Source organism: Lepisma saccharinum, chromosome 14 (assembly GCF_977018435.1).
Source record: "Lepisma saccharinum chromosome 14, izLepSacc3.1, whole genome shotgun sequence".
Classification (NCBI taxonomy): domain Eukaryota; kingdom Metazoa; phylum Arthropoda; class Insecta; order Zygentoma; family Lepismatidae; genus Lepisma; species Lepisma saccharinum.
In genome coordinates, this window is record NC_139242.1 from 42,984,459 (window position 1) to 43,012,018 (window position 27,560).

General features: G+C 36.5%; 1 protein-coding gene across 2 annotated transcripts in view; it reads right to left on the reverse strand.

Moving 5' to 3' along the window:
* LOC145998499 (uncharacterized) overlaps window positions 1-27,560 on the reverse strand; it is a 98,725-nt gene that overhangs the window by 58,358 nt on the left and 12,807 nt on the right. For both annotated transcript variants that reach the window (XM_083134919.1, XM_083134918.1), the window contains exon 2: window positions 10,960-11,014. In XM_083134919.1, the coding sequence (XP_082991045.1) occupies window positions 10,960-11,014 (55 nt within the window). The remainder of the gene's footprint in view (window positions 1-10,959; window positions 11,015-27,560) is intronic.

The following is a 27,560-nucleotide window of genomic DNA, read 5'->3' on the forward strand; positions in this document are numbered from 1 at the left end:
GAATAACATTACAGTCTGCGTGGTCGAAACGAGGCAGCAAACACATCATGTTTACATTTGTTCGTTCGTGGATTTCCCCTATCTCACGTGTCCCTTGCAATTGTTGATATTACATGATACACGAAACACTCCCTGGTAAACACAACTCGCTACGGCGCCATGTGTCTCGGGTTTAAATCCTGGCCTAGACATTGGTGTCATTTGTTATTTCATCATATCATCCTCATCTTCGAGATTAGCCAAAGGTGGCAGAAAAGCGAATTAAAATAAATCAAATCAATCAATCAATCAATTATAGAGATATTTTAGAATGAGTAATCTTTAATTTCAGTCTGCCCATTATTTGTCTTGGTAAGTTTATAAATACTGTCAATGCTTCTTATAACATCGCAAGTATCATTAATGTTTTGGATTTTGCCCAGGCAAGACTCCCAAGTTGTTGTTTTTAAGTCGTCTCTCTTAACGAGGAACGCTAGTGGCAACCCTGCCACGCGCCCCTGCTAGTTATGTCAGAGCAAGCGTTTGCTGTGTTGGGTTGCATACGTACAGGATATACTTTAAGCGCTTATAGCACAGAAACTAAGCGCTTTCGAGGTAAACTTTATAGGGAAAAGTTACTTGTTTTTATGATATCTACCAGCACCCAAGCGTTGTTGAAAGAGTTTGGCGACACCCTGTATGTATATATATAGAGCTATACAGGGTGTCGCAAAACTTTTTCAACAACGCTTGGGAGCTGGTAGATATCATAAAAACAAGTAACTTTTCCCTATAAAGTTTACCTCGAAAGCGCTTAGTTTCTGTGCTATAAGCGCTTAAAGTATATCCTGTACGTATGCAACCCAACACAGCAAACGCTTGCTCTGACATAACTAGCAGGGGCGCGTGGCAGGGTTGCCACTAGCGTTCCTCGTTAAGAGAGACGACTTAAACACAACAACTTGGGAGTCTTGCCTGAGCAAAATCCAAAACATTAATGATGCTTGCGATGTTGTAAGAAGGATTCACAGTATTTATAAACTGACCAAAACAAATAATGGGCAGACTGAAATTCAAGATTACTCATTCTAAAATATCTCCATAATTGATTGATTGATTGGGTTTATTTTAATTCGCTTTATGCCACCTTTGGCTAATCGCGAAGATGAGGATGATATGATGAAATAACAAATGACACCCATATCTAGACCAGGATTTAAACCCGAGACACCTGGCGCCGTAGCGAGCTGTGCTAACCACATCACCACGGAGTGTTTCGTACATCATGCAATATCAACAATTGCAAGGGACACGTGAGATAGGGGAAATCCACGAACGAACAAATGTCAGCATGATGTGTTTGCTACCTCTTTTCGAACACGCAGACTGTAATGTAGAAATTTTCAGCGAAAAATGCAGGCTCGACCAGGACTCGAACCCGGGTTATTACAATTTATTTAAAAATTCTTCCTATCTGTAATAGCGTTATTGCTAATCGTGTTTGTCTCATAAGGAAATAATTGCGAGGCTCTTTTAATTTAATGATTGATTGATTCATTGCTTGATTGATTTGCTTTATTTTACTTAGTTGTTTGTGCCACTTTTGGCTAATTTACAAAGATGGTGATGAGTGATGATATGATTAAATTGATGAATGGACACTCACAAACATACATGCCCAAGCCGGGATTCGAACCCAAGACCCCTAGCTTATTTTAGAAAACAGTGGCAAAATATAAATTTTACCCACAACTGATATGAATGTAAGAAAAATTATGTGTTTTAAAAATTGGTATGAAGAAAATTCCAACGATTATTTGCAATACTAGGAACATGCGAATTAAAAACTTTCTCTCCCCACTCTCTCTCTCTCTCTCTCTCTCTCTCTCTCTCTCTCTCTCTCTCTCTCTCTATCTCTCTCTTTCTCTCCACTCAAACTGGTTAATCTTGAATGCTCTATTAAAGAAGTTGTAGGACGAAATTAATATTTCATTGAAAGGAATTACATTGAGTTCGGTGCATACTTACTGCCTGTACTAGTTTGTTCTGCACTTCACGATATCGTTTGATATTGGTACATCAAGAGAAATCCTTGTAATTTACACTCTTTCCATGTGTGCGAATTAGTTTTGTCATTTTGTGTCTTTGCTTAGCATTCTTATCATGGAACATGAAAAAAAAAATAATCAAAAGGAAACCATTGAGTACACGTCATAAATTGTACATATTTCTCATTCATTGTAGCAACTTGATATCAACATTGAAATGTAAGAGTAATATTTTCGGAAGACACCAAAATGTCAACTTTTAGTTCACCCTGGAAACAACGTTTTGTACCAAACGTACGAGATTCTGACATCTAGATGAATTTCCGGAATAATTCGTGTGAATTTATATTATTCTCATTGTACGTAATTTTCCTACACTTTCGGGCAAATAGTAAATACGAGGACAAAAGATCCGGTGACATTTTTGTCCAGGTCGGAACTCGTGTCCGGAACATTCGGTAGAGAGGGATCATGTGTTGATCACTAAACGTACTCAGTCACCGAAGTGACTCAAGAATATTCATCTGCCGGAGATTTTTGTTTCTTTTCAGCCTGCTTTTTATAACGAACTCGATTTGCAATAGCGATAGTTGTAATAACATTACAGTCTGCGTGTTCGAAACGAGGCAGCAAACACATCATGCTTACATTTGTTCGTTCGTGGATTTCCCCTATCTCACGTGTCCCTTGCAATTGTTGATATTGCATGATATACGAAACACTCCGTGGTGATGTGGTTAGCACAGCTCGCTACGGCGCCAGGTGTCTCGGGTTTTAATCCTGGTCTAGACATTGGTGTCATTTGTTATTTCATCATATCATCCTCATCTTCGCGATTAGCCAAAGGTGGCAGAAAAGCGAATTAAAATAAACCCAATCAATCAATCTATTATAGAGATATTTTAGAATGAGTAATCTTGAATTTCAGTCTGCCCATTATTTGTTTTGGTCAGTTTATAAATACTGTGAATCCTTCTTACAACATCGCAAGTATCATTAGCTAATGTTTTGGATTTTGCTCAGGCAAGACTCCCAAGTTGTTGTGTTTAAGTCGTCTCTCTTAACGAGGAACGCTAGTGGCAACCCTGCCACGCGCCCCTGCTAGTTATGTCAGAGCAAGCGTTTGATGTGTTGGGTTGCACATGTACAGGATATACTTTAAGCGCTTATAGCACAGAAACTAAGCGCTTTCGAGGTAAACTTTATAGGGAAAAGTTACTTGTTTTAATGATATCTACCAGCTCCCAAGCGTTGTTGGAAGAGTTTTGCGACACCCTGTATATAGAGCTATATATGCGAGGCATGGAAGATTCCATTTTAGAAGAGCACACAGGGAATTCCTCTATTTTATCGAAAGTTTACATAAATACATTTCTTCTTCTTCTTTTTTTAATTGTTGGTTATTTTAACAACAGATAATTTTGTTACATAAAGCTCTAGACCTCTTTTTGGGCTCATCGTGAATGAGATGGAAGGGAAAATCAGAAATTTGTCATTTGTAAGTAGCGAACAAACATGCATCTATTCATTTTAATGCAGGATACAATTTTAATGGAGGATAGTAGGGATTTTCGCTCTGTTTTGAACCATTAAAACTCTCATAATGAATGACACATCTCAACCAGGGATTACAATTTTCAACCCGTTTGTAAGCTATATCGTACTTACGGTGTTCCAGTAGAATTCAATTAAGTTTACCGCACCATAGCCACATACAAAAATTTCGTTACGCAATTTTGGTGACTGTGTACAGTGGTGCCAATTTATATGGCCCATAGGGCCCAAACCCACTCAATAATTTTTGCAATTTTTTGTGAACTTATAATTTAAGTGTTTCTTACCCAATGTTTTTGAAAAGTTGACGCCCCCTGGCTGTCTCTCTTTTAGATGCAGTGTATTGATATTTTTATTTCAAACTTCTGGTGTTTCACAAGTACTTTCTTATCGAATACTAAAACTGGACTGTTTTTTATATATGTTGGGTCGCTACCTCGTTTAATCCTGTTCGAGCGCTTGTTGAGATCTGTATTGTATTGTTGTGTCTTAAAAAAAGTTAGTCGAGATGGTCCCCGAGACGATCAACTTGTGGGAGGTTCAGTTTTGAAGGATTGGTAAAACTTTTGATTGACAAAGTAATTACTTATGATGGAATTTCCTATATTTTAAGACTCTCTACAAGTACTGAAGGTACTATAATTGTATATTCAAAACCGAAATGGCTGTACCCTGTGGCTGAGTGGTCAGTCTCGCGCGAACCGCGGAAGGAGGAAGTTGGATCGGTGCTCTCTCCCGTAGCGTGCCCCCGCGTGTATTACGTAATCGTCCAGTCGAACAAAACTGAAGTCTTGAAAATGGCCATCAAGCGAGTGAATACGTTGAAATTGAACTTTAGAGAAGTGAGATATAAGCCAACGTCAAATGAACTACATCGCTGGATAAGTACAAAATTGAAACTGAAACCAGAACAGATTATAAGTATAGAAGTAGACTATTATAGAAAATGTGTTTTTGTGAAATTATTGTCTAAAGTAACGGGTGAACAGTTATTACGCGAGTCGAAAGGAGTGTATATGTATAATGACGATGACGGCGAACATAAAGTGATAATGACGTGGGCAGATGAAAATCATGTGATAGTGCGGCTGCACGTCGTGCCGAGTGAAATGTCAGATGAAGCAATATATTCTCTACTAACTAACTACGAACAGGTGATATTCCTTGATGACGAAACGTATTCGAAAGACCACATATACCCAGTGAGAACCGGAAGAAAATTAGTAAAGATGAACTTGTCCCGTGCGATACCTTCATATGTTACGATCAGTGGCGGCCGTTATTGGATCACGTACAATGGTCAAGAGCGTACGTGTTCCTACTGTGATGCGGTCGATCATTTCTTTAACCAATGCCCTAGTTGCCAGAGGCCAACAGCACGCACAAGTGATAACTCGTACGCAGGGAGAGTGCGACCCGCCCCATTCAACCTCAACAGCGCTGAAGAAGTGATACACAATGATCGGACAGTACTTCCAGCTACAATAACCAAGACGCAAACTGAATCAACTGTAGACGTCAGTTCCGATACAATACAGGATGTTCCTTTAAGGCCGACTGAAGAAAACAGCACCCTGCCTAGTGTTAGAAATTCTGTCGATCCCATGGAGGTTCCAGTATCTCCCAATGACGAGACTACAATCATGCCGCTAAGTATCCATACTACGCAGATGACTCATTTGGAAACCATCGAGAACTCACCACCAGTAGATGCAGTGTAGATGCAGTTTCTTTGCAGACGACAAACATGGATCTGACTCTAGAACCCCCATCATTGCCGACTCCATCTTCACCCATACTGGGAAAGAAGAAGAGGAAGAAGCCACGTAGCACAGACCAGAATCACACCCACCCGGCGAAGAAAACGAACGAACAGCGTTCATCATCGCCAGTGAAGTATACCCTGACCCCAAGTGTGCCCAACCCTTTGGAAACCACCAATCCGACGATGACGAACACTTTAAATACTGATTCTTTAGAAAACCTGTAAGTACATGCAATGTTTTGGTTGTTTATATCATTAGTGTGTTATATGACGGCTCCCGTGCATCATTTTGCCACACTAAATCTGAACAAACTATCCTCTACAGTCAAACACCATGCCTTAACTGATTATATAAAGCAAAGTGCTCTCGATCTTCTTTTCCTTCAAGAGGTCGGTACAGACGATTTTACATGTGGCCACGACTACAACGCCACAGGTACTGCCATTTTGGTACGACAAGGTATACCGGTTAACAAAACTTTCCTGCGTCCCTCTGGGCGAATTACATGCGTCGAAATAGATAAAATCTGGATTTGTAATATCTATGCGCCTTCAGGATCAGTGGCCCGCGAGGCACGAAACACTTTCTATGCAACAGAAGTGGCGACAGCATTAGGGGGCAACCACCAACATATTGTCCTTGCTGGGGATTTTTACTGTGTGTTACGACGACAAGATCAATATCCAGGGTTTAACTCATCCCTTAGTCTCTCTACCCTGGTCGAGGCCTTTCATCTAACAGATGTCTGGGAAACCAAGCACCCACAACTGGAAGGATTCACCTTCATACGTCCAGACTCGGCCAGTCGATTAGACCGTTTCTATGTAAGTGCGAACTTATTACCCAAAGTGTCATCTATAAAGATTTTTCCCACTTGCTTCACCGACCACCTCAGTGTGCAACAAGACATGGCAATCGACGCCAAAACTGCAGTTCGAGAACGGGGATACTGGAAACTTAATAGTCGGATTTTTCAAGATGAAATATTTCGAACAGCCTTCAAACAAAAGTGGAAGGAATGGGAAAATATGAGCAGGCGCCAAACTGACATCATCATATGGTGGGACACGTTCCTGAAGCCGTCAATCAAGCATTTTTGTATAGCATACACACCTATGATGCACACGAATTTATATAAGAAATACAACTTCTATTATCGCATACTCCACGAGTTGACGATACAACTCATACGGGGCGACCCAGTCCAGCAGGAACTGAAACGCATACAATCGGTCCTACTGAGAATGCACCACGAGCGAATGGCAGGTTTCGTGGTGAGAAGTCGTCTCCCAACAATTGACCCCCAAGAACACGCCAATATTGCCCGTGTAAGCACAGAACAGCGAAGTGGGAAAAGGAAACCCATAACGAGATTGCAACAAGGAGACGAATGCCTCACACAACCCTCAGACATTCGTGCATGCCTATATGAACACTTTGCAGCACAATTTAAGGCATCCCAGGCGGAAGATGAACACGTGTCATACCCCGATATCCCAACGCTATCAGGGGAAGATGAAGCCATCTTAAACCAACCGTTCACTAAGGAAGAAGTGGAAGCGGCCATCCAACAAGCTAAAAAAGGAAAAACTCCGGGCATAGACGGACTACCGATTGAATTATTTCAAACATTTTGGCCCACCATGGCAGACTTGCTTATGCGGTGGCTCAATGCCTGTTTTGGCAGAAGAAGTTAGTTCGTACAAGCTCGACAGGTGTCATGGTCTTAATCCTGAAAGTGATACATCCCTTAACACCTGAACATTATCGCCCCATCACCTTGTTATGTGCCGATTATAAAATATTGGCACGAGTATTAACGCGCCGACTACCACAGTATACAGCTACCCTACTAGGCCCCCATCAATTTGTGCACGGAACTATTGGTAATATAACTACCGTTCTCACTAGTATACGAGACATCGTTACTGTAATGAATGAAGCCCCTGACTCGGAAGCAGTTCTAGTGGCCCTGGACTTCAAAGGAGTATTTGACTCATTGTACCATCATTATCTATTTCGGCATTTAACTCATTTGGATGCGGATAATCGTTCGTAGAAGCAATAAAGAGCCTATACACCCAGGCTCGGGTACATTTGTGTGTAAATGGAACATTATCCCCGCCGTTTGTTCTTCAACGCTCTGTTAGGCAAGGTTGCCCCTTTTCACTCCTCGCCTTCTGTACAGCTTTTAGCCCCTTCCTACACCAAATAAACCATGCTGGATGAAGTAGAACTATGTGACCCAATTTACCCAGGTGTTATACCCTCTAAATTTCTCTATTTACGAACAACCATAGTGGAAATTTGTTACATGTTGATGACCTTCCAAGTGTGGATCCTTCTGATGTAACTGTCAAATCTCTATCAAAAATGGTGCAAACCCGAATGAAATATATTCCGCGTATTGTCCCATTATCCCCCAATGTGCGCTGGAACATCGTGTGGAGAAACATAGCGGCGACCCACCTCCCCTGTCGAGTGCGCTCCATATGTACTTAACTGTACACGATGCTATCGTCACTAAAGTACGATTGCAGAGATACCTTATGGCAGACAACTCCCATTGTACCAAATGTGCACAGGACGACACCTTAGTGCATCGACTGACGACATGTGTGACACTCGTGGAACATTGGAAACACCTTAAGAAGTTTCTTGGAATCATATGCCGCCGCTCCCCGAACGACTTCACGGTGAACCATTTATTAACTCCAGAGTTTCAGTATTTTCCTCTCACAAGAACACGTGCAGTGCAATTTCTCATAGGACATTACGTCTATTATGTGCTTGGCAACCAACCTCATGTACAAAAACTGTCATTCAAATTCTATGCCAGTGAACAATATTATCACAATGATCAGATAACCTGTAAAGCCTTGTATGCAAATTTCCTACATGTGATCCTTTAAAATACACGTCCAAATGTAAAATCTGTGTAAGAAGTAGCTTATTTTAATAAAGAAAATTTAAAAAGAAAAAAAAGTGGTTAGCACATCGCGCTGCGACGCCAAGGGTCCCGGGTTCGAATCCCGCTCGGGCATGGTTGTTTGTGAATGTCCATTCATCAATTTCATCATTTCATCACTTATCCCCATCTTCGCAAATTAGCCAAGAGGCACAAAACGCGAAGTAAAATAAAATAAATCAAATCAAATCAAAACCGAAATCCTTCACTTCATGGAGCAAAGCAAGAAATTGATATGGCTACTCTTGAAACATAGAAATCTATTGATTCACCATAGAGGACCGTAGATCAGAAGCTACGTTCAATTTTTTTTTTTTTCAATATTTGGTGGACAATATGAATAGCCAGTTTGAAGGCTTAATTTTATTTTTGCATGTAGTCCTATTAAATACACATACACGACATTTAGTTGATTGTGAACGTGTGTTTTATGGTGATATGTGAGGTGATCTTTAATGTAAGCGAAAGCATGTGTGTGTGTCACTTATTGAATATTTTCATATCTACAAAGAAAATCCAAAACATATTTCCATCTCAATCAAGGATTATGTGAATTCAATTGAAATTGTGCCAATATCTACACCTGAATGTAAACGCGGGTTCAGTGCAATGAATCTAATCTTTACTAAACAGAGTGATATATATATATATATATATATATATATATATATATATATATATATATATATATATATATTTGTTTTGATCATAGAATGCATCGCCGTAAATCAATTTCGTTGTTGGTCTTTATTTTCATGAGATATGAGCTCAAATTACCATTTTGAACCTTCGTTTTATAAGTTATCTAAACACAAAAATTCTTCTCGCGTGTCATTTTTTATTCTGACTTCATTACTGCTTTATTTGATTTTTTATATTTTCTAAGAATTTCGGGGGGGGGGGTTGTAGCTCCTTCAGCTCCCCTCTGCGTACGCCACTGACCTTAGCTAGTACAGGATGTCCCTAAGAATAAACACTTACATATACCGTGCGTCCATTTCGATCTGCAGCCGAGAGATCGGGAGAAGCGTGGCGGGCGGCGCTGAAGGAGAAGCCGACATTTGCGGCCTGTAATGCCCGCTTATTTTTATAGACATATGCAGACATTTATATAAATATTGCAAAACGATCACTAACCTGTGTTATAACACGCAAAAGTTCTTCTGTAATTCATCCAAGTTCTGCTCTTATATACACAAATAAATACGCTATAGAAACGATGTTAAGAGCCACAGATAAAAAAGCATTTTAATCATGGTTTTGATCAGTAACGTCCTGCTTAAGTTTATATCCTTGAAAGAGTTTTGTGCCGATGGGAATCGTTTGGAGGTTTCGAATGTGCAACACTGTATCAGGATTACACTGCAGACGAAACCGATAACAGTGAATGGTTTTCGTGAGCTTCCTTGCAATCCGAAATATCCGAGCTCGAGTTTTTTGTTCCTTCGCGACTAGATGAAGACAGAGTTGTAAATATAGTGGAGAGCAATGTAAACCAAGAGCGTGTTAATTTCGTACTGTGCGCAAGTGTTATTCTTGGTTACTTGCAGTTACTTGTTTGTGTTATTGTAGTGTGTATGTGTGACGTGTCAGTGAGACGATTGGAATGCCAGCCGCAAGATTCACGTTAGAACAAAGATTTTTTATGTATGACACGTACCTACGTGAAAACAAACTCGTGTAGAGACGTGTGTAGGTAATTTGTACAGAAATTCCCATGCGTTTCAACTCCACACAGAGATACGGTTAGACATCTTGTCCTTAAATTACGAGAAACTGTATCGTTAAATTTTAAAACACCTAAGCAAAAACGACGGATTCTAACCGAAGCAAAACTCGATGATATTGGTGCAGCGTTAGAACGTTCTCCAAACAAACCTCTATGCCGTGTTTCACAAGAGGTGGGCGTGTCAAAATCATCGGCACATACAGTCACTAAGCTACTAAAATTAAAACCATACTCTTATAACACAGGTTAGTGCTCGTTTTGCAATATTTATATAAATGTCTGCATATGTCCATAAAAATAAGCGGGCATTTCAGGCCGCAAATGTCGGCATCTCCGTCAGTGCCGCCCGCCACGCTTCTCCCGATCTCTCGGCTGCAGATCGAAATGGACGCACGGTATATATATATATATATCAGACTAACTTATTATACACTTTCATGTATCGTGACTCTCTCAGTTTTCCTACAAGATTTTGGCCTCCCTGATGGTGCATGGTTGCGTCGTCGCCTTGTAATCAAGGGATCCTGTGTTGGATTCCCGGTAGAGGCACATTGTGGTTCGGGTCTCACTTTAAACTGTGGGTTCAATCCCGATAAACCCATCTGTGGAGTGCATAAAGTAGACTTAAAACAAAAACTCAAACTACCTTACGTTTTCGATACGTAGTATCCATTACAGTGTAAGTTTTGAAAAAAAATATCTAATCATAAATATGAAACGATGCCTCTAAGTAAAGCAAAAGTTACAAATAATAAAAAAAAAACTAGATTTCAAAGAGTATTATCTATCAAAACCCTTTATTTACCATTGTTTTCTAATGAACTAACTGTTTTGTGCATGGACACAACCTGTTTTCAATCAAACTAATCTTTTCTGCAAACGTAAGTTGCAGGTAAGGAAGCATAAATGACTTACGTCTCCCCACTGGATGTTCTTCTTTACATTTATTCCACTCTTCGTGATGTTTACCCTGCAAGAGAATACACTTATGTCATATATTTCTTCATTAAAAACATCTACAAAACAATCTAAAATATGTACTCAAAACTGTAACTTTATGTACTTCATTGACAGCCAACTTTAGACCCTTTGCAGTTTTGTTTTAAATAATGAAAAACATTAACAAAAGAGCTGTGTACACTTCGCAACATCTTATTTGACCGCCCCGAAAGAATTCTAAGTCCCGAAATCGTAAACTTAGCAACATTGCACTTCAGCTCCAGGTGAGAGTAGCCAACTTTGAGTAGGTCCTTCCACTAGACGAAAAACGCTACGGTGATAGGTTTTCAATTTAACACTTTCCATGAACTTAGAAACTATAAACCGCTATTATAATACACAATCAAACAGATATAATAAATTGGAAAAAGAACCTTGAAGGATATTTACGATTCTGCTTGCTCGACTTGAAATTTGGGGGGTTTGAAACACTGAATAGAGCTTTTCTCCACCTGGAGGAAATTGCCATCAAGTTTGTGCAGAAAGAAGCAAATTTGTGAGGAGTTTATGCGACATTTTATTTACAATACCTTGCATAATATCGAACAGTTCTCAAAAACATATATTTTACACGAAGTGTCGAGAAAATGTGCTTGAAACACAGGAAGGTGGGAGTCTTCATAAACGTCAACATGTTTTTAAGGATATAACGTCATTAAGTTAACGTAGAGCAGTTCGATAGGTGCTGCTTTCCTACTTTTTCATCAAGCGTGAAAGGTCGCGGGTTCAAATCCCACCCTCTCCTCTTTTTTTTTTTTGTTTGCTGAACAGATACCGTTGATATTAGATTATTTAAGAAATGCATCCGATGCACACTTGAGGGACGTCCCTTCTGCGCATATTTCCCTTTACAAGTTGGAGATTTCCAGGATTTAAAGTTAAAACTTTTCTTTTTAGTTATTGTTCATATGTTGTGTTAACACAAACATCATGATTAATTCACAAATCACATATACGTATTCAGGATGCAAAATGTAATGTTATTTAAGTTATGTATTGTTTGTTCTTCACTGACACCTAAAATATTGATTATTTGATTTCGATATACTAAAAAAAGTCCTCCTCCGTAGTCGAGCGGGTTAAGGCGTTCACTCGTCTTGAGATCGTTCGCTGCGGGACGGCGTAGGTTCGACTCCGGCTCTGGTCGGAATTTATTCGGCCTACGTATAGGTGGCAACCCACCATCGTGAGGAAATTGGGAAGCTCCGAGTGAGTGAGCGTAACCTGGTCAAGAAGACCTACAATAACGGCTGGGGGTTCGTCGGGCTGATCACTCGTCACCCCAACACTGGTCTGAGACCTCCAACCTATAACAGGTGACGGCGGAACAGTGTGGGAGGGAGACCAGCAGTCGGTAGGTAAGCCAAGGTCCGTAGAGCTGTAGGGTTATGTTATACTAAAAAAAAGATATACAGTTATGTTAAGTAGTGATGTAGTGCAGTACTGTAACGAAGGAGAGCGTTTAATGAGTTCAAATTGCTAAGATTGGTAATTTTATGTCCGTTCCCTCGTAATGACTGTTGTCAATCTTATGACCACCAACTTACCATGCGTCTAAAACTAATAGTAAATCGCTAATTAACATAAATAAATTGTTATTGCGACGAAGGCCGATTCGATTTATATAGTGAGTGACAAACAAAAAATTCAAAACCTCATAATGATCGTTAATTCCTCACTGCTTTGTATCTAAAATGTTTGTCTTCTTTGAACAGAAAGTACGAGTATCAGATATAACAAACTTTCCCATTCGATACCACCATCACAGACTTAGCTCTACGTAACTTGATTCTGCGCATTCCACGTGGCATGTGACTTCCTCCTATCATCGAAATAACTTTCTCTTACTATTTCCTTTCCTCTCGTGAAATACAGACACCAATGTTAACTTCTTAGCACGGTGGATAAACTTTACACCCAAAGATATACTCCTGAAAAAAAGTCCTGCCTAGGTGGAGAATCGAACCTACGACCTCCCTCGTAAGAATCCAGCACGCTACCTCTTCTCCAGGTAGCACATGTTAAAATTTGCTACCAGTTTGAAGAAACCAATTCACACATAATGTCATATCTATATTTTCCTCATGGCAATTTTCATGAGGAAACGAATTCAGATAAAATCGAGAAACTTTGAAAGGGAAAAATGATGAACATGTATGTTGGCGTTTTGTTATATTTTGTAAATTGTGTAAAAATTCCGTGTTTTGAACAAGCAATCGTTTAGTTACGAAGTATTTTGTTGTTTGTTTAAAGTAGGAACAGGAGAGCGAAAAGGAGTCATTTGAACTAGGGATGGCCAAACGGATCCGGATCCGAAAAATTCCGGATCCGGGTCCGAAAGTTCCGGATCCGAAAATCCGGATCCGGATCCGAGAGTTTCGTATCTCAATCCCATTATAATATTACCACACCTTAAAAGGTATTATGATCTTCGATTACATTAGTTATTCCTACAAGATTTTTTTTTCAAGTGTTGTTCCTAAAATACTTTGCTACACATCGGCTAACACACTTGTGCAAAAAATAATCTTACTTGTTTAACACAAAATGTCAGAGGTAATTTTGTAAATGCCATTGAACGAATATGTATTCATTCGAATGTATTGGAAATGAAAACACACATAAATGTAAGACATTCCATTCCAGGATGAAACCTTTAACACATATAACAAGATAGAAATGTTATACAAAAATTATACAATTGTTCTACAGTTACAGTTTTACAAATTAAAATAAAACATTATAATATATGCAGTGTTATATAATTACAAAGTGTAAGACTAACAAGGGAGGTTATCTAAGTGTCCCCCTCCGATTTCCACGAAACTTGGCAGGTGTATAGTGGGACCCAATGGAAGAAATACGTGTTTTTTTGTTTGAGCTAAAAACTGTTTCAGGGGGCAAAAATCCCCTCAAATGTCGAGATGAGGACAAATTGAAGTAAGGATCTGACCCCTGTGTCCCCCTCTGATTTTCATGAAACTTCGCAGGTGTATAGTGGGACCCAAAGGAAGAAATACGTGTTTTTTTGTTTCAGCTAAAAACTGTTTTAGGGGGCAAAATCCCCTCAAATGTCAAGATGAGGACAAATTGACGTGGGGATCATCTGACCCCTCTGTCCCCCTCCGATTTCCATTAAATTTGGCAGGTGTATAGAGAGGCCCTATGCCCCCTGTTTCTTTCTGTGCCATATTTACGTGGTTTCGGGGTCAGATCCCCACTTCAATTTCTCCTCATCTTGACATTTGAGGGGGGAGGGCTCTATGCACCTTCCAAGTTTCATGGAAATCGGAGGGGGAGACTTAGACCTCAGTAGTGTAATTTACGGTAGGACTGGATCGAGAAAGTATGAGGTGTTTTGACTGAATAGAAATACTTAAAACTAAGGCAAAATGTCTATAAAATTTCATTGCTACTGTGTATAACCTATGATTTTTGTAAAAAAAAGCTTCCGAGAAAGTATGACCCCCTCAAATTGATGTGGCTAAACTTGAATTTGCTAAAATTGCTGTTTATAAATTTGTTAAAAATATGGCTTTTCTCAATATTGTTTTCACCACACTTAAAACTAATCTAAGATGCTCTTAAGAGCTACACCTACCCACACCCACCCACACATATTTATACCTACATATATTTACCCACACATATATATACCTATCTACATATATACCCATATCTATACATATTTATTTCCGGTTTATTTATAATTATTTCTAGTTTAAGTTTAGAATATTAATATGTTAACCTGGAATATTTTAATTGGATACTAGGCACAACTTGTATATCTAATACTAAGACAATGTAATATGCAAAACTCTTCTAGAATTGCTCTGTGACTCTCTCATTCCTTACATCATAAATATATGATTTTTCACCTATAAGAATAACACTACATATGGTGTCATCAGGGAGTGTATCGTGGAATTCACAGATAATTTTAATGTTTGTCCTGTCATTAACCACAACTTGTTTCCTTTTTGAGGTGTTGATGACAAACATGGGTCTCTGTATTTTGAATTCATCTGGTGAGTAATACATGTCAGTATTCCCAATTGTGACCCTTTTGAAAGCTGAAAATGCTTCATATAACTTGAGGAAATCATCCTTGGACATGTTTAAATTATAACTTTCTCTAGGGAACACCTCATTTCTGCCATTTTTAAGATATATGTTCTTGATGTTGCAGCTATCAAATTTACTTGAATTTTTTCTTGATTATTGTGTCTTCCGGTCTGAAACAGTACCACCACAAAATCTGGCATGTCATATTGTATACTGGAGAATGAGTTTGTAGCATCAAATTCATAATAGCTACCAGTGGCAGGCTTCTGCACACATTGATATGTATAAAATTGTAAAGGCACCTGTTGATTTTTTAGTATATCTGCTTTGTATTTAAGAGCATAACTAGCTTCATATTCAACTACTGGAATTCTTAGCTCCATAGTCTGAATAAGGCATTTGCCTTCATCAGGTAGGGTATTAGGCAGAGCTGCCCCAGTAGAATTTAATGAACTATACCTTATCAAAGCATTATTATCATTGGCAGCTCTTCTAAATGTAATTCTTAAACCACCCTTCCACATAATATCTTTGTAATCTGAAAAAAATCCTGGCAACAGGCGCATAGGGAACAATACTGTGTGACTCTTAGATATTATTTTATCACCAGCCTCAAATCCACCTATTTTGTAGTATGAGGCCTCGGTTTTAGATAATTTTAGTGTGGCCAAAGCTGTAGAGGTAATACCAGGGTAGTCTACTCTGTTTATAACAACACCATGTTTTCTGATCTCAATTTCAGAGAACAGATGTGGCACAAAATTGTCTACCAGTCTTATATTTGAGTTAGCCGGATAATCAGTACCATCGAGCTTGACAACATCAAATTTAATATATAGGTCTGCTCTGTGAGGGTGTATAAATCCATCTCCTACATCAAGGTCAACCTCAATCTCTGTGTTGGCTTGATTTAAATTTGCAAAGGTCCTCCTGTTTGGAGGGAATGATTGTAGCTCATAACTCTCAATATTTTCCATTTTATTTATTTATTTATTTATTTATTTTTGTATGTATTTTTATTTAAATATTAATTTCTATGATAGCAGTTGTTGTGGCTCCAGCAAAATCAACTAATTCTTCTTTTTCATTAGTGACCATCAACTCAATATAATCGATTCTATTATGACACACAGGAAAATATAATGTTGGTGATGGAGTATAGATGATCGGTTCCATAAATTCAGAGTTAGGTTTGAATGTTGCAATAATGCCAGTTTGTTTGTGAGTGCCTATGCCATTTGATTTGGTGATCATACCCTCGGCCACATTACAGTGAATATTTAGAGTTTCTATGGCTAAGAATTTAGGTATATTAATAGCAGTGTGTTTAATGGCTGGTTCAAGTTTTGTGTTGTTCTCGAATCCTAACAGCTCTCCTATAGTACCCAGATCTACTGTTTCTGTAGCAGACACAATTTCTACTCTGTGAGTAACAGAATTTTGAGTTAACAATATACCTCTAGGTAACTGAGCATTTAAAGTAGACAAATTATACTGCCCTGGAGTAAAGACAATTTTTTGGTCACCAACTGTGATTGTGTTGTTGTGGTGTGTAATATTAGGGATCAAATACATGCCATAGAATGCTCTAAGAGCTATTGTTTTGGGATAAACTATATCATCATGTAATCTGAGTTTCAATATTGAATTTTGGCTGGTGAGATGGAATACTCCCATGATGTTTTAGATACCACAAAGCTTTTTGAAAATTTTCAATTGATGGTTTATTTATTTGAGACAGATATCTAAGAATAGATAAACATAGATGTCCACAATTAATATCTTTGAAATTTTGAATACGGGTATTATTATAATAAAGATTAGTTGATTTTAGATATTTTACTAAATTCTCAGGTGGAACACCTCCAAATAAATCAAACACAAATGCCTCACTGTTTAAATATTTAAGATAACAAATCCAGTGAGTGCCCTGATTTTTGTACTTATCCAAATTAACTATGCCACATTCTTTTTTGAGTGGTTGTTCTGGTAAAGAATCAGACATGTACACTCCTCTAAAATTTTTGATGCTTAGTGGTTTTATTAAAGCTTCAATATCTTGGTTGGTAAGCGGCTCTTGTTTTTTTTAACTTATTCATAACTTTCTTAACACCTTTGCCTTGTTTTTACATAGCCAGATTATGGCGCTTTTGTTCATCTAATTCTGCCCTATTCTTCTTGGCATCTATTACTGTTTTTGCTATGGCAGCTGATCCCCCAGCCAAGCTGCCAACTGCGCCGAGAGCTGCTAAAATAGCTGGGATACTAAATATGAATCCACCTATATGTGATTTTTTTCTACATTGCTGCAATTTTTTTAATTGGGGGGTACTAAGTAATAATTTCATACCATGTCCTTTGGCAAGACAAGAACTTTTCTTCTTGCGCTGCTTTTTGGTTAGAAGACTATCAATAGTTTTAAGAGATTTAAGACCTGCATAAGGTATTTGATACATAACACCCTTGGCCTTCATTTTTGGTTTATTATATACATATTTTGGGATTAACTAGTTCATTTAAATTGTAGCTAATTTAGTTAATTTATTACAACCCCCACCCCAATTTTTGTTTGGTGTTCATAGCTATGGTAGTCCCCAATGCTGCTATTCTCTCACCCAAAGAAGCATCTTTGCTTACAAATCTACCAAATGCAGCTTCTTCTAATTTTTTGTCTGCCACATGTCGCTTGTCAAGGTCGGTATGTGTGTTGTATGCTATGTCATGGTCTCTGCAAGCAGCATCTAGAGGATTAACACCAGGGTCACCTCTGTTTAGTCGATGGTCTAGTTTGGTACCGGGACCACAATATTGATAGCCTGGTATATGTAGCTCAAATGGCAGCCCCCGACCCTCAGAGATATTCCAAAATTTAGGTGGTAGAGTATTAATAATTTTTATAAGATATCCAATACCCTTAGTGTCATTTACTATAAAATTAGACAATTTGGTGCTTATCATGTCCATAATTCCAACTTTTTCATTGTAAAAATTGTGGTTAAAAATTGTTTCTTCCCCAGCTATTACTAGCAATCTATCTACAAGTTTCCTGACATCGTCAACCCAGACAAATTCTTTAGGCAATGTGTTGTACTGTTGGATCCCACTACCTGTTTTGATCTGTGACCATATGGGCTTGATTAAGTTGTTGTATTTTGCTCCACTGCTAGACTTGACTCTTTTTTGTGTGGGATCATTGTTCTGGTATAGAGCATCTGATTTTATTAATATTTCTTTGTAGTGCTCATAGTCTTGATCTGTATAGTTGCCAGGTCTCTTACGAGTCATCAGTTCTCATAATCCAGGTGTTCCAGGATACTTGACAAAACCAGCTCTTTCTCCAAGATGAGATTCTGAATATACTATTAGATCATCTCCCATAAATGTTACTCTAAAATTGCCAATTCTATGTATGATGCTACCATCAACCTCTGTGTCAGCATATAAACCAAAAACCTCATCTTTGTTGTCTTTAGGTGTACTTAAATATTTTTGAGCAAGAAGACCCAATTCAATAGGATCCTGAGTAGCTTCAATTCTTCGAGGAGCAACAGGACTAGGTGTATGAATACTAGAAAGTGGGGTGATTGGATAATCTAATATGTTCCTAGCAGCTACAGGTACAAGCTCTGTAATCAAATTTTGATTTTGCTCTGTAACAGTTTTAATATTTTTACCTAGTTCACTAATAGCATCAATAATCGGCTGTTCTGTGCGCTTGTGTTGTTCATAGATACCTCGGTTCTCTACTTTCCATCCCTTAAATCTTTTTACAAGATAGTCTCTTAATTTAAGATCATCAATAATTGGCCTTTTCATGGTTATTTATATATGTTTCAATGTCTAGAAAATTGTTAATTTTATTTCTATATTTACCATTATTAGGTTTTCTTGTCATATCAATTGTGACAAACCCATAAATATCCTGGTTCCAGCACCTACTGCAAAACTTAGAAAAATTATTGTAGCTCAAGTCACCACCTACATATTCATCATGTATGTGTTTGAGGTTGGTATGGTCTTGATGAAACACACATATAAAATTGCTGTTGTCTCTTATTAGTTGTTTTGGTATTTTAGAAAAAGTCTGTGCCAGGTAGAAGCAATCTATATTTTTGTGTCGGCCCTGGGTAAAAAAAATTCTAACCTTGTTTTGATTTTCCAATATAATATCATCAAATACAACAACAGAGTTATCGAGACATTCATGAAGTGGTTTAACATCTGATTCAAATGTAGCTATATATATCCAATCCATCATATAACTTCATCAGTTGCTGATATTTTAATTGTTCTAAGCTCTTAGAGAAGACATACAAGTGCCTATTTTTCCAATCTAACCAATTAGGTACCAATAAAAAATTATCAATCATTAGTGTGGTTTTACCACAAGCCGATGGCCCAACAATAAGACATCTAATATTATCAGGCAACAGTTTGCCATTTCTCTTATTCTGCTGTTCAGGATCTGGTAGTCTTTTTATAACATCCCAGGTGTTCATAGTATCACTTTGTCTGCCTCGATCCAGCTGTGTTCTGGAAGTCCTAGCCACTTGACCAGTATTTTGTTGCCTTTTTTGCGAATAACTTTTTCTATAAGATATGTGTCTCTCTGCTTAGTTTTCTTGAGTTCTTCTTCATAAAACCTGCCTTTGAGAATTTCACCTCGGTGATCTTTTATTATATATGTATTACGAGCCCCAGGTTTAACTTGAACCACTGTAAATAATTCAGTACTCCAATTTCTGGTAAAACCTCTTTTGAATAAGTGCTTATATTTACTAATTCTTACTTGATCACCAACTTTGTATTTAGTTTTTTTTGTTGTTGGTTGGTATCTAGGATAATAAACAGTACTGATCAATTTTTGCTCATCAGATGAAGTTACCTCAGAGGGTTTCTCGTTAATTGTGGTGTGAACTGAATTATTATATCTATCTAAAAGTTCTGGTAGGATAGTAAGCCATTTATAATTACCTTGAAGGGTAAATTGTTTATACATATGATTTTTTAGAGTTCTATTGAATCTTTCTACAATAGAAGCTTTGAGATCACTATAACTCGAGTAATGTTTTATTGAATGGTTTTTAATAAATTGTTGGAACACCAAATTATAGAATTCTTTGCCATTATCTGTTTGTAGATAGCGTGGTGATCTTCCACTCTGATTAATAATTGTCCGAAAAGCTTCTGTAACACATTTTCCAGTCTTAGATTTGAGCGGCAATGCCCAGGAAAATTTTGAAAATGTATCTATGACAGTAAGTATATACTTGTATCCTTTGTTGACCTTGTGTAAGTTTTTCAGCTGTCCCCCATGAGGTGCCATTTCCACCAAGTCACACTGCCATAAATCATCTATGCCTTTTGTGACTACTGGTAGTCGCTTATAGTTATGTCTGGCTGGTTTGTGTAATTCATCAACAATAATTTGTCTAGACATAGTATGTAAACAAGAATATTGCAACTATAGGGTGTTCAGCAGCTGATACTACAGGATTTTCTAAATATAATTTGTCTCCTATTTGTATATTAAATTGCAAAGATCCATCATCTTCAGCATAAGATGTTTCTAATGTATTGGGATCTGTAAAATCTTCTAACTCTACACTGGTGACCTTTGGTTTGTTGTTAGCATTAGTTATTGATAAGGTAGGGTAGTGGTGTGCTTGTGGTTGTAACCAATATTTGATCTTAATTGGTCTAAGTGTGCCTCCAACAAAAAACTGGTAATAAAATTGTGCAGGGGACAGCTTATACAGTTTGCCACCTGGTGTAAATGGTGAATCATATTCTTTGTTAGGGATACTGTTTAATTCAAGGATTACTGTATGCTTAGGATTCTCGATTAGGCCAGTTATTTCTTTTTCTGCTGTAAGCAATCTACTTGTTACAGTTTCAAGATGCTCGTTGATAGTCCTAACAATCTCATCGTGACCTGGTTTTATTCTTATGTCCACAGCAAGTTTTTTGTATTGTTGGACAATCTCTTGAAGCTGGGTGGCAAAAACAGACAGAGCATTTGCTTGGTTGGATTCCATGGTCCCTAGTTGTTGCTTGATGTTGGCTACAATTTGCTGTAGATTTTCAACAATTGCCAATTTTGAATTTTGAGCAGTAAGATCATGGACTTGTCTTCTGATATCCTCAAATAGAGCATGCAGTTCATTAATATGTTGATTGGTTGGAAGAGTGGCTACTGTCTGATTAAGGTGTTTGATCTCTGTCTGGATATTCTTAATATCTTCTGATTTCAATATGCGATTCACAGCTCTCTTAATATTTTAAAGTTCCTGTGATGTAGGTAGATTGGATACGGTATTCTGCAAAGATTCAAGTGCTAATTTCACATAATTTAATTCACTAGCGTCAGCCACACTACGCATAGCATCTTGGAGCAGGGTTATGTCTGCCTGAGTAGGTGTCGATTGTTGTAAAATTTCAAGTTTTGTTTGGATATCATCGATCAAGTGATGAAAATGAGATAGCTCAGATTCGGTGTTGAGGTTTTCAAGTTTGGTAATCTGTTGCTGGACACTGACAAGGGTGTCTACAATACCAGACAAGCGAGATTCTAGAGTTTCTTGTACATTTGTCAGATCACTTTGTACTGCTGCTATGGTACCCTCAAGGTGAGTTATGGTACTCTGAATTTTTCCAAAATCTTCATATGTCTCAAGTTGCGGTTTGATGTTGGCAACACTGCGAGTTATAGCACTCAGAGCATCAGAAGATGGTAAGTTGTTCATAAAATTTTCAAGTGTCTCAATTTTTTCTTTAACCTCGGCTATGGCATTGTTCAGAGGGTCCAGATTAGGTATTTGTAGTGATTGAATTTGTTCTTTTAGAGTAGAAATTACTAGATCAAAATCTTCTTGTGACTTTATACTTTTGACAATTGTTTGGAGCTGTGTCTGGACACTACTAATCTGCTCTTCTAGTTGTTGTTTCAATTGTTCAGAGTTGGTATTCTGAGTTTTTAATTTGGCTTGAAGAGCTGCTACAGCTTCCTCTAAATTTTGAAAATTATCCAATGTTGCCAAATCAGTATATTTTTGAAGCAATAATTTAAGTTCTGAATCAATTTTAAGAAGAGGGTCCATGCATTGTGATTGTAAATTTGTAATTTCTAGTTGAAGACTGGCATTGAGTGTGGTTTGTAAAACTTGTAAATCACTTCTTAATTTTTTAACTCTGACATCAAGCATCAGAATCTCATCACTGTGATCTTCATGTCTTGTATGGCCAAATATATCATTAGGCATTTTTATTTTTTTTTTATTTAGAGGTTATTTATTATAAAATATCTAATTCTTAATTCTATAAAAAAAGGTATAAGTTTGTCATAATATCCCGGGACCTCAATATATAAACAATCACCGGCAGAGACGGTACATACAGTGCCAGAAATCATGTTTGAGTGCTTAATTCTATAAATATTTCTCCCTACTGATATCTTGACATCACCCTCGGGAGTTGTAATAAATTGTAATTGACCACCTATAGGTAATTGGTAATGATTTAAATTATTGTTAAATATGTATAATGTTTTACCTGTTTTATCATCAACATCTGTAAGTATGCTATTCAGATGAATAATTAACAAAACACTTAGTTTAGATATTATATCAGGAGAGGGTGCTGGTGTCAGCAGGTCCATAATAGCTTTTTTTAAATCCAAATAAATTCATCGGCATGTTTATTTATTTCAAATCATGCTCTGTGATTGGACATTGATTACCACTTCTCAAGTCACAATGTCCCCATGGTAAAGTATGTATGCCTCATGATAAAATACATCTCTTATCGTCATGTGGGTCTAGAGCTACTTTTCTTACAATATTGCTAGTTAACAAGTGATCCACACTCTGAATTCTATTTTCTGATGTTTTAATTAACTTCTGTGACATGAGACAATTTTTGTAATCTTCAAATTCAAGCTCTTTATCTACAGTATCTCTACCAATGCCCTTAGCTTTTTTGGCAACAGCACCACTACATGTTTTAAAACTATACATTTTAGCTCTTAACCCAGCAAATCCTACAATAACATCGCCAAGTGTCTCATCTTTTAACTTGCCAGGCACCTTTTTATTGTGGGGTTGAATTTTTGAATGTTCACTAGTATCAAAATATTTAATTAATTCAGGATGTGATATATCTTTATAAACATCTTCTGTTTGAATATCAAGAATAAAACTATCTGTGTCTATATACATTAGTTTTACACGATCACCATAAAAAGGTTTCAACACATCATAATAAAGTTTTAACATATGCAATTTTGCCAATTCTAATATCACCGCCCCTACATAAATAGGTTTATCAAACTTAATTTTTGTTTTTTTCATATTAAAAAGTGCCATATTGTCATCATAAATTCTTCTACAATTAAAATTCGGCTTTGCCACTAATTTTTTGCTCCGGCTGGGGTCGGTAACTAATTTAACATCACTATGCTTTCTAACATTTTCTATAGTTTTGCCATATACTGAATTAACCATTAATTTAAACAAAGTTTTATCAAATTGGCTTACTGCAGATGTTCGAAGCTCGGTGTTCGTATCAATATATGATTTCAACCATCTTGAGTGCCTGAACCTCAAAACTTTGCCAACCTTAGTCACTTTAACACCGTGATGCATCAGAAACTGCAAGTTTTTGTAATATATTACATAATCCTGTTTTGGATCCAGAGTCATCATTAGCTTGTTTGTTTAGAATTAGGTGAACACTCAACCTCAGAAATTGGAGGCAAATCAGAAAACTTGTTGTGTAAATTATCTGGAATTGTCAGATCAACCTCTAAGAACAAGCCATAATAACTGTCATCAAAATCCTGAAGATCCCCAATACTAAAATTTTCAACCCACTCAAGCCCTGCATATGGCAATTTATCCATCATAGCATACCCATATAAACTGTTAGCATCCACATAAAGTATATAATTTGATGGCAATTCTGGATCATAATTAGAAATATATTTATTATTAGCTCTGGCATATCTCTGAGAGCATTGCACCATGCCTCCTCTTATACATTGCTCCATAAACAAGTACATATCTTGATCTTGGATTAAATTTAATTCCATTTTAGTATTCAAAAACATTGCAGAACATGCTAGACCTGGAGCACTATAAAAATAAATTGGATCTAACTTATAATTTTCTATTGAAGATTTTCTAAATGCCTGAAGTATATCGGCTAAAAGAGTTACATCAAGTTTTAAATATGCCTTATGATAATCACCAAATGTCTGGTATTTTAAGTTGTCCCACATTAACTGAGCATGGTGATAATCTTCATCAGTGATTTCGGATGCCCTGAGTTTACCATAGAATGCTTTTTGTGGTGGCAGAGCACACTCATCAAATTTAGAAAAATCAGTAACATAATCATATGGGTATACACCTTTTCGCCTAATTAATTTCAAGTCCTGATTTGGAAACATATCACAAGTAATTTTAAATTGATCATCAGATAATTGACTTGCCAGAGTAGCTAAGCTAGCCGACAAAATTCTGTATGAATCAAGAAATCTTAAGTGAAAAGAAACACCATTAACTTTAATTATCTTGCTAATAGCTATATATTTCTCATCATTTTCTGCTAAAATATTTAAATTCTCTTACCAAACCCCTCGTACCTGATCAGATGATGAAAATCATAATTAGATGCACCATGGCAAAATATAGGGACAAATTTTGGCCTCTGGATCTTAATATTACAACTATTACACAGAGTCATTAAGAATTTACCACTTGTATGGGAATGGTGTTTCACCTTGATATTTGTATCTGAAAATTTAAAATCACATACCAGGCATTTTTTTGCATTATTGAAATTTTCAATTTGTTCTTCTGTTAAAGGTATCACAGGTCTTGATTTCAATAAGATATTAGATGCTATATCATGGCACTCATTTTCTATTCTATGTGCAAATTCTTTGATAGCATTTGGTCCCATGTATAATTGTGGTTCACTAGCTACACCATTCTGTATAATTATATAACAAAAACTAGAAGGTTCATGTAACTGGTATGATGTAATTGAAGATTCATCAGGATCTGGGTTGCAGAATGCAAGAGGTTTAAGGTTTGATTCAAAATCACAAACTATATATGCTGGGTGTTCCAACAAAGCTTCAATTTTTTTAAATTTGGCATTTTCTCTTGGATTAGGCATCACCATATGAACAGGTTTATGGTTCCCACAATATTTTAAATGTTCAACTAACTTGTTTTTAGCAATTTCTGCATTCTCTTTACTAATCCCATTTACCATTTTTTGACCATCAAATACAGTTAAACATCTTCGGCACAACTTAAATATTGTATTAGATTTATTTATTTCTTTTCTTACTAAAGCTTCAAGATTATGTATTAAAGTATAATGGTATGTGCCATCCCCCTCAATTAAAAGCAAATCAATCGGAACAGCAAAATCATCATCAACTGTACTAATTCTGAGAGGTTCTATCAAGCAATTCCCAGCACCAGTAGAACAAATAAATACATTAATAGATAATTGTTAACCATTGATATCTCTGGCCTTTTTTTCAAATTTATCAATATTTTGAATAGACATTGGATATTTTAAGCCCTCCATTGCTTCATCAAAATCGTGTTCATATTTTTTATAATAACTTATTCTCTTTTAATTATTTAAAACTGGATACAAAGCAGCTAAAATACACCACAAAAAGCATTTCTGATCATTATTTTCTATGTTAAGCACAGCTTTTTTATTTTTAATATTAGCAGGTAATGGCACATATGTCGAACCTTGTAGTGGGTTAAATTTAGAAATATTAATATATAACTTGTGTGGACTTCCACATAAACTCTATCCTGATTCTTTTGCTGCAAATTCAGAGTGTTTAATATTCAATTGCTCTATCAAACTGATTATTATTTTGTGTAAATTTCTATTTGAATAAACAGCTACAGTTTCTGTTATGTGGGGGTGTGTAAATTTTGTTCCATTTGGCTTCTTATATTGTGTAAATAATTTGAAAGATCATTTATAAGAGTTATTTTGTTTATTTAGAATATCCTGCACATCAGAATTTATATTATTCAAAAAATTCTTAATATCACATTTTGGATCTGATATAAAACGGTAATCACTTAGTTGACCATTAAAACTGCTATGAATAGGTGCATAGCGGAGCTGCTTTGCTGGTTTATAATTAATAGGGGTTTCAAGTTTTCTTTTTAGACCAGATGAAGATGTAGATGGTTGTGATAAAGTAGAAAACTGTGCAGAACAATTATTTTTATGTTTATATAAGAAATATTCCAGACTATATTTTCTATGACATTTTGGGCATATTTTTGTAGGAGTTCTATATTTGTCTGGATTACAATTCTTTTGGTGCTTAGCCCAATTGGAGCTAGATATATTCTTATTGCATTGATCACAATATTTTTGATTTGGCATTTTTATTATTAGTTATAAGATTTCTTGGGGTTTAAATTAAAACTCTATATTTAATATAAAATATGAATTGGGTTCAGCAGTGTACTTTATATAATTATTGTATATATTTAATATGTTAATATTATTAATTTTTATCCTAGGTATATTATATCAGATTTCTTGGGTTTCAAATCAAAATTTTATACTTAATAAAACTATGACAAATTGTAATGCCAATGGCTTACGTGCACGAAGGTAGAATAAGTATTGATCCACAGAAAACAGTGACCTACCACAATTGCATGTCAGCACTGGCAATGACCTAATGCGTATTGATCTTGTATAACACACAGAAACAGATTGCAACAGCTGCAAGTCAAAACTCTAAATATAAACTAAATACAACTAGATGTAACAAATATCAAACTCTTTTATATAAAATATAAGATTCTTGTTCAGTATATTAGAAATATATTTAATATAAATAATAAGAAATTCAGTATATCAAACCAAACAGAGCTATAATATGAGGAGCACTGGAACAACACGTCTGTACTCTTCAACTATTCTCACAATATTAACTATTATAGTTAGATCCAGCTTTTTATAGATGTAGCTAAACTCGGTTTGAGAAAAAAAAACGGGAAATTCCCGAGAATTTTGTTTTTACGGGAACTTCCCGTGGAATTATACTTTTTACGGGAAATTCCCGAGGAGTTATACTTTTTACGGGAAATTCCCGAGGAGTTATACTTTTTACGGAAAATTCCCGAGGGCTTTTTTTTACAAAAATCTTGGATTAGACAAAATAGCACACTATAATCAAAAAACTCTTAAAAGCATCTTGGCCTAGTTTTAAGTGTAGTTAAAACAATATAAAAAAAGCATATTTTTAACAAATTTATAAACAGCAATTTTAGCAAATTCAAGTTTAGCCACATCAATTTGAGGGGGTCATACTTTCTCGGAAGCTTTTTTTTACAAAAATCATAGGTTATACACAGTAGCAATGAAATTTTATAGACATTTTGCCT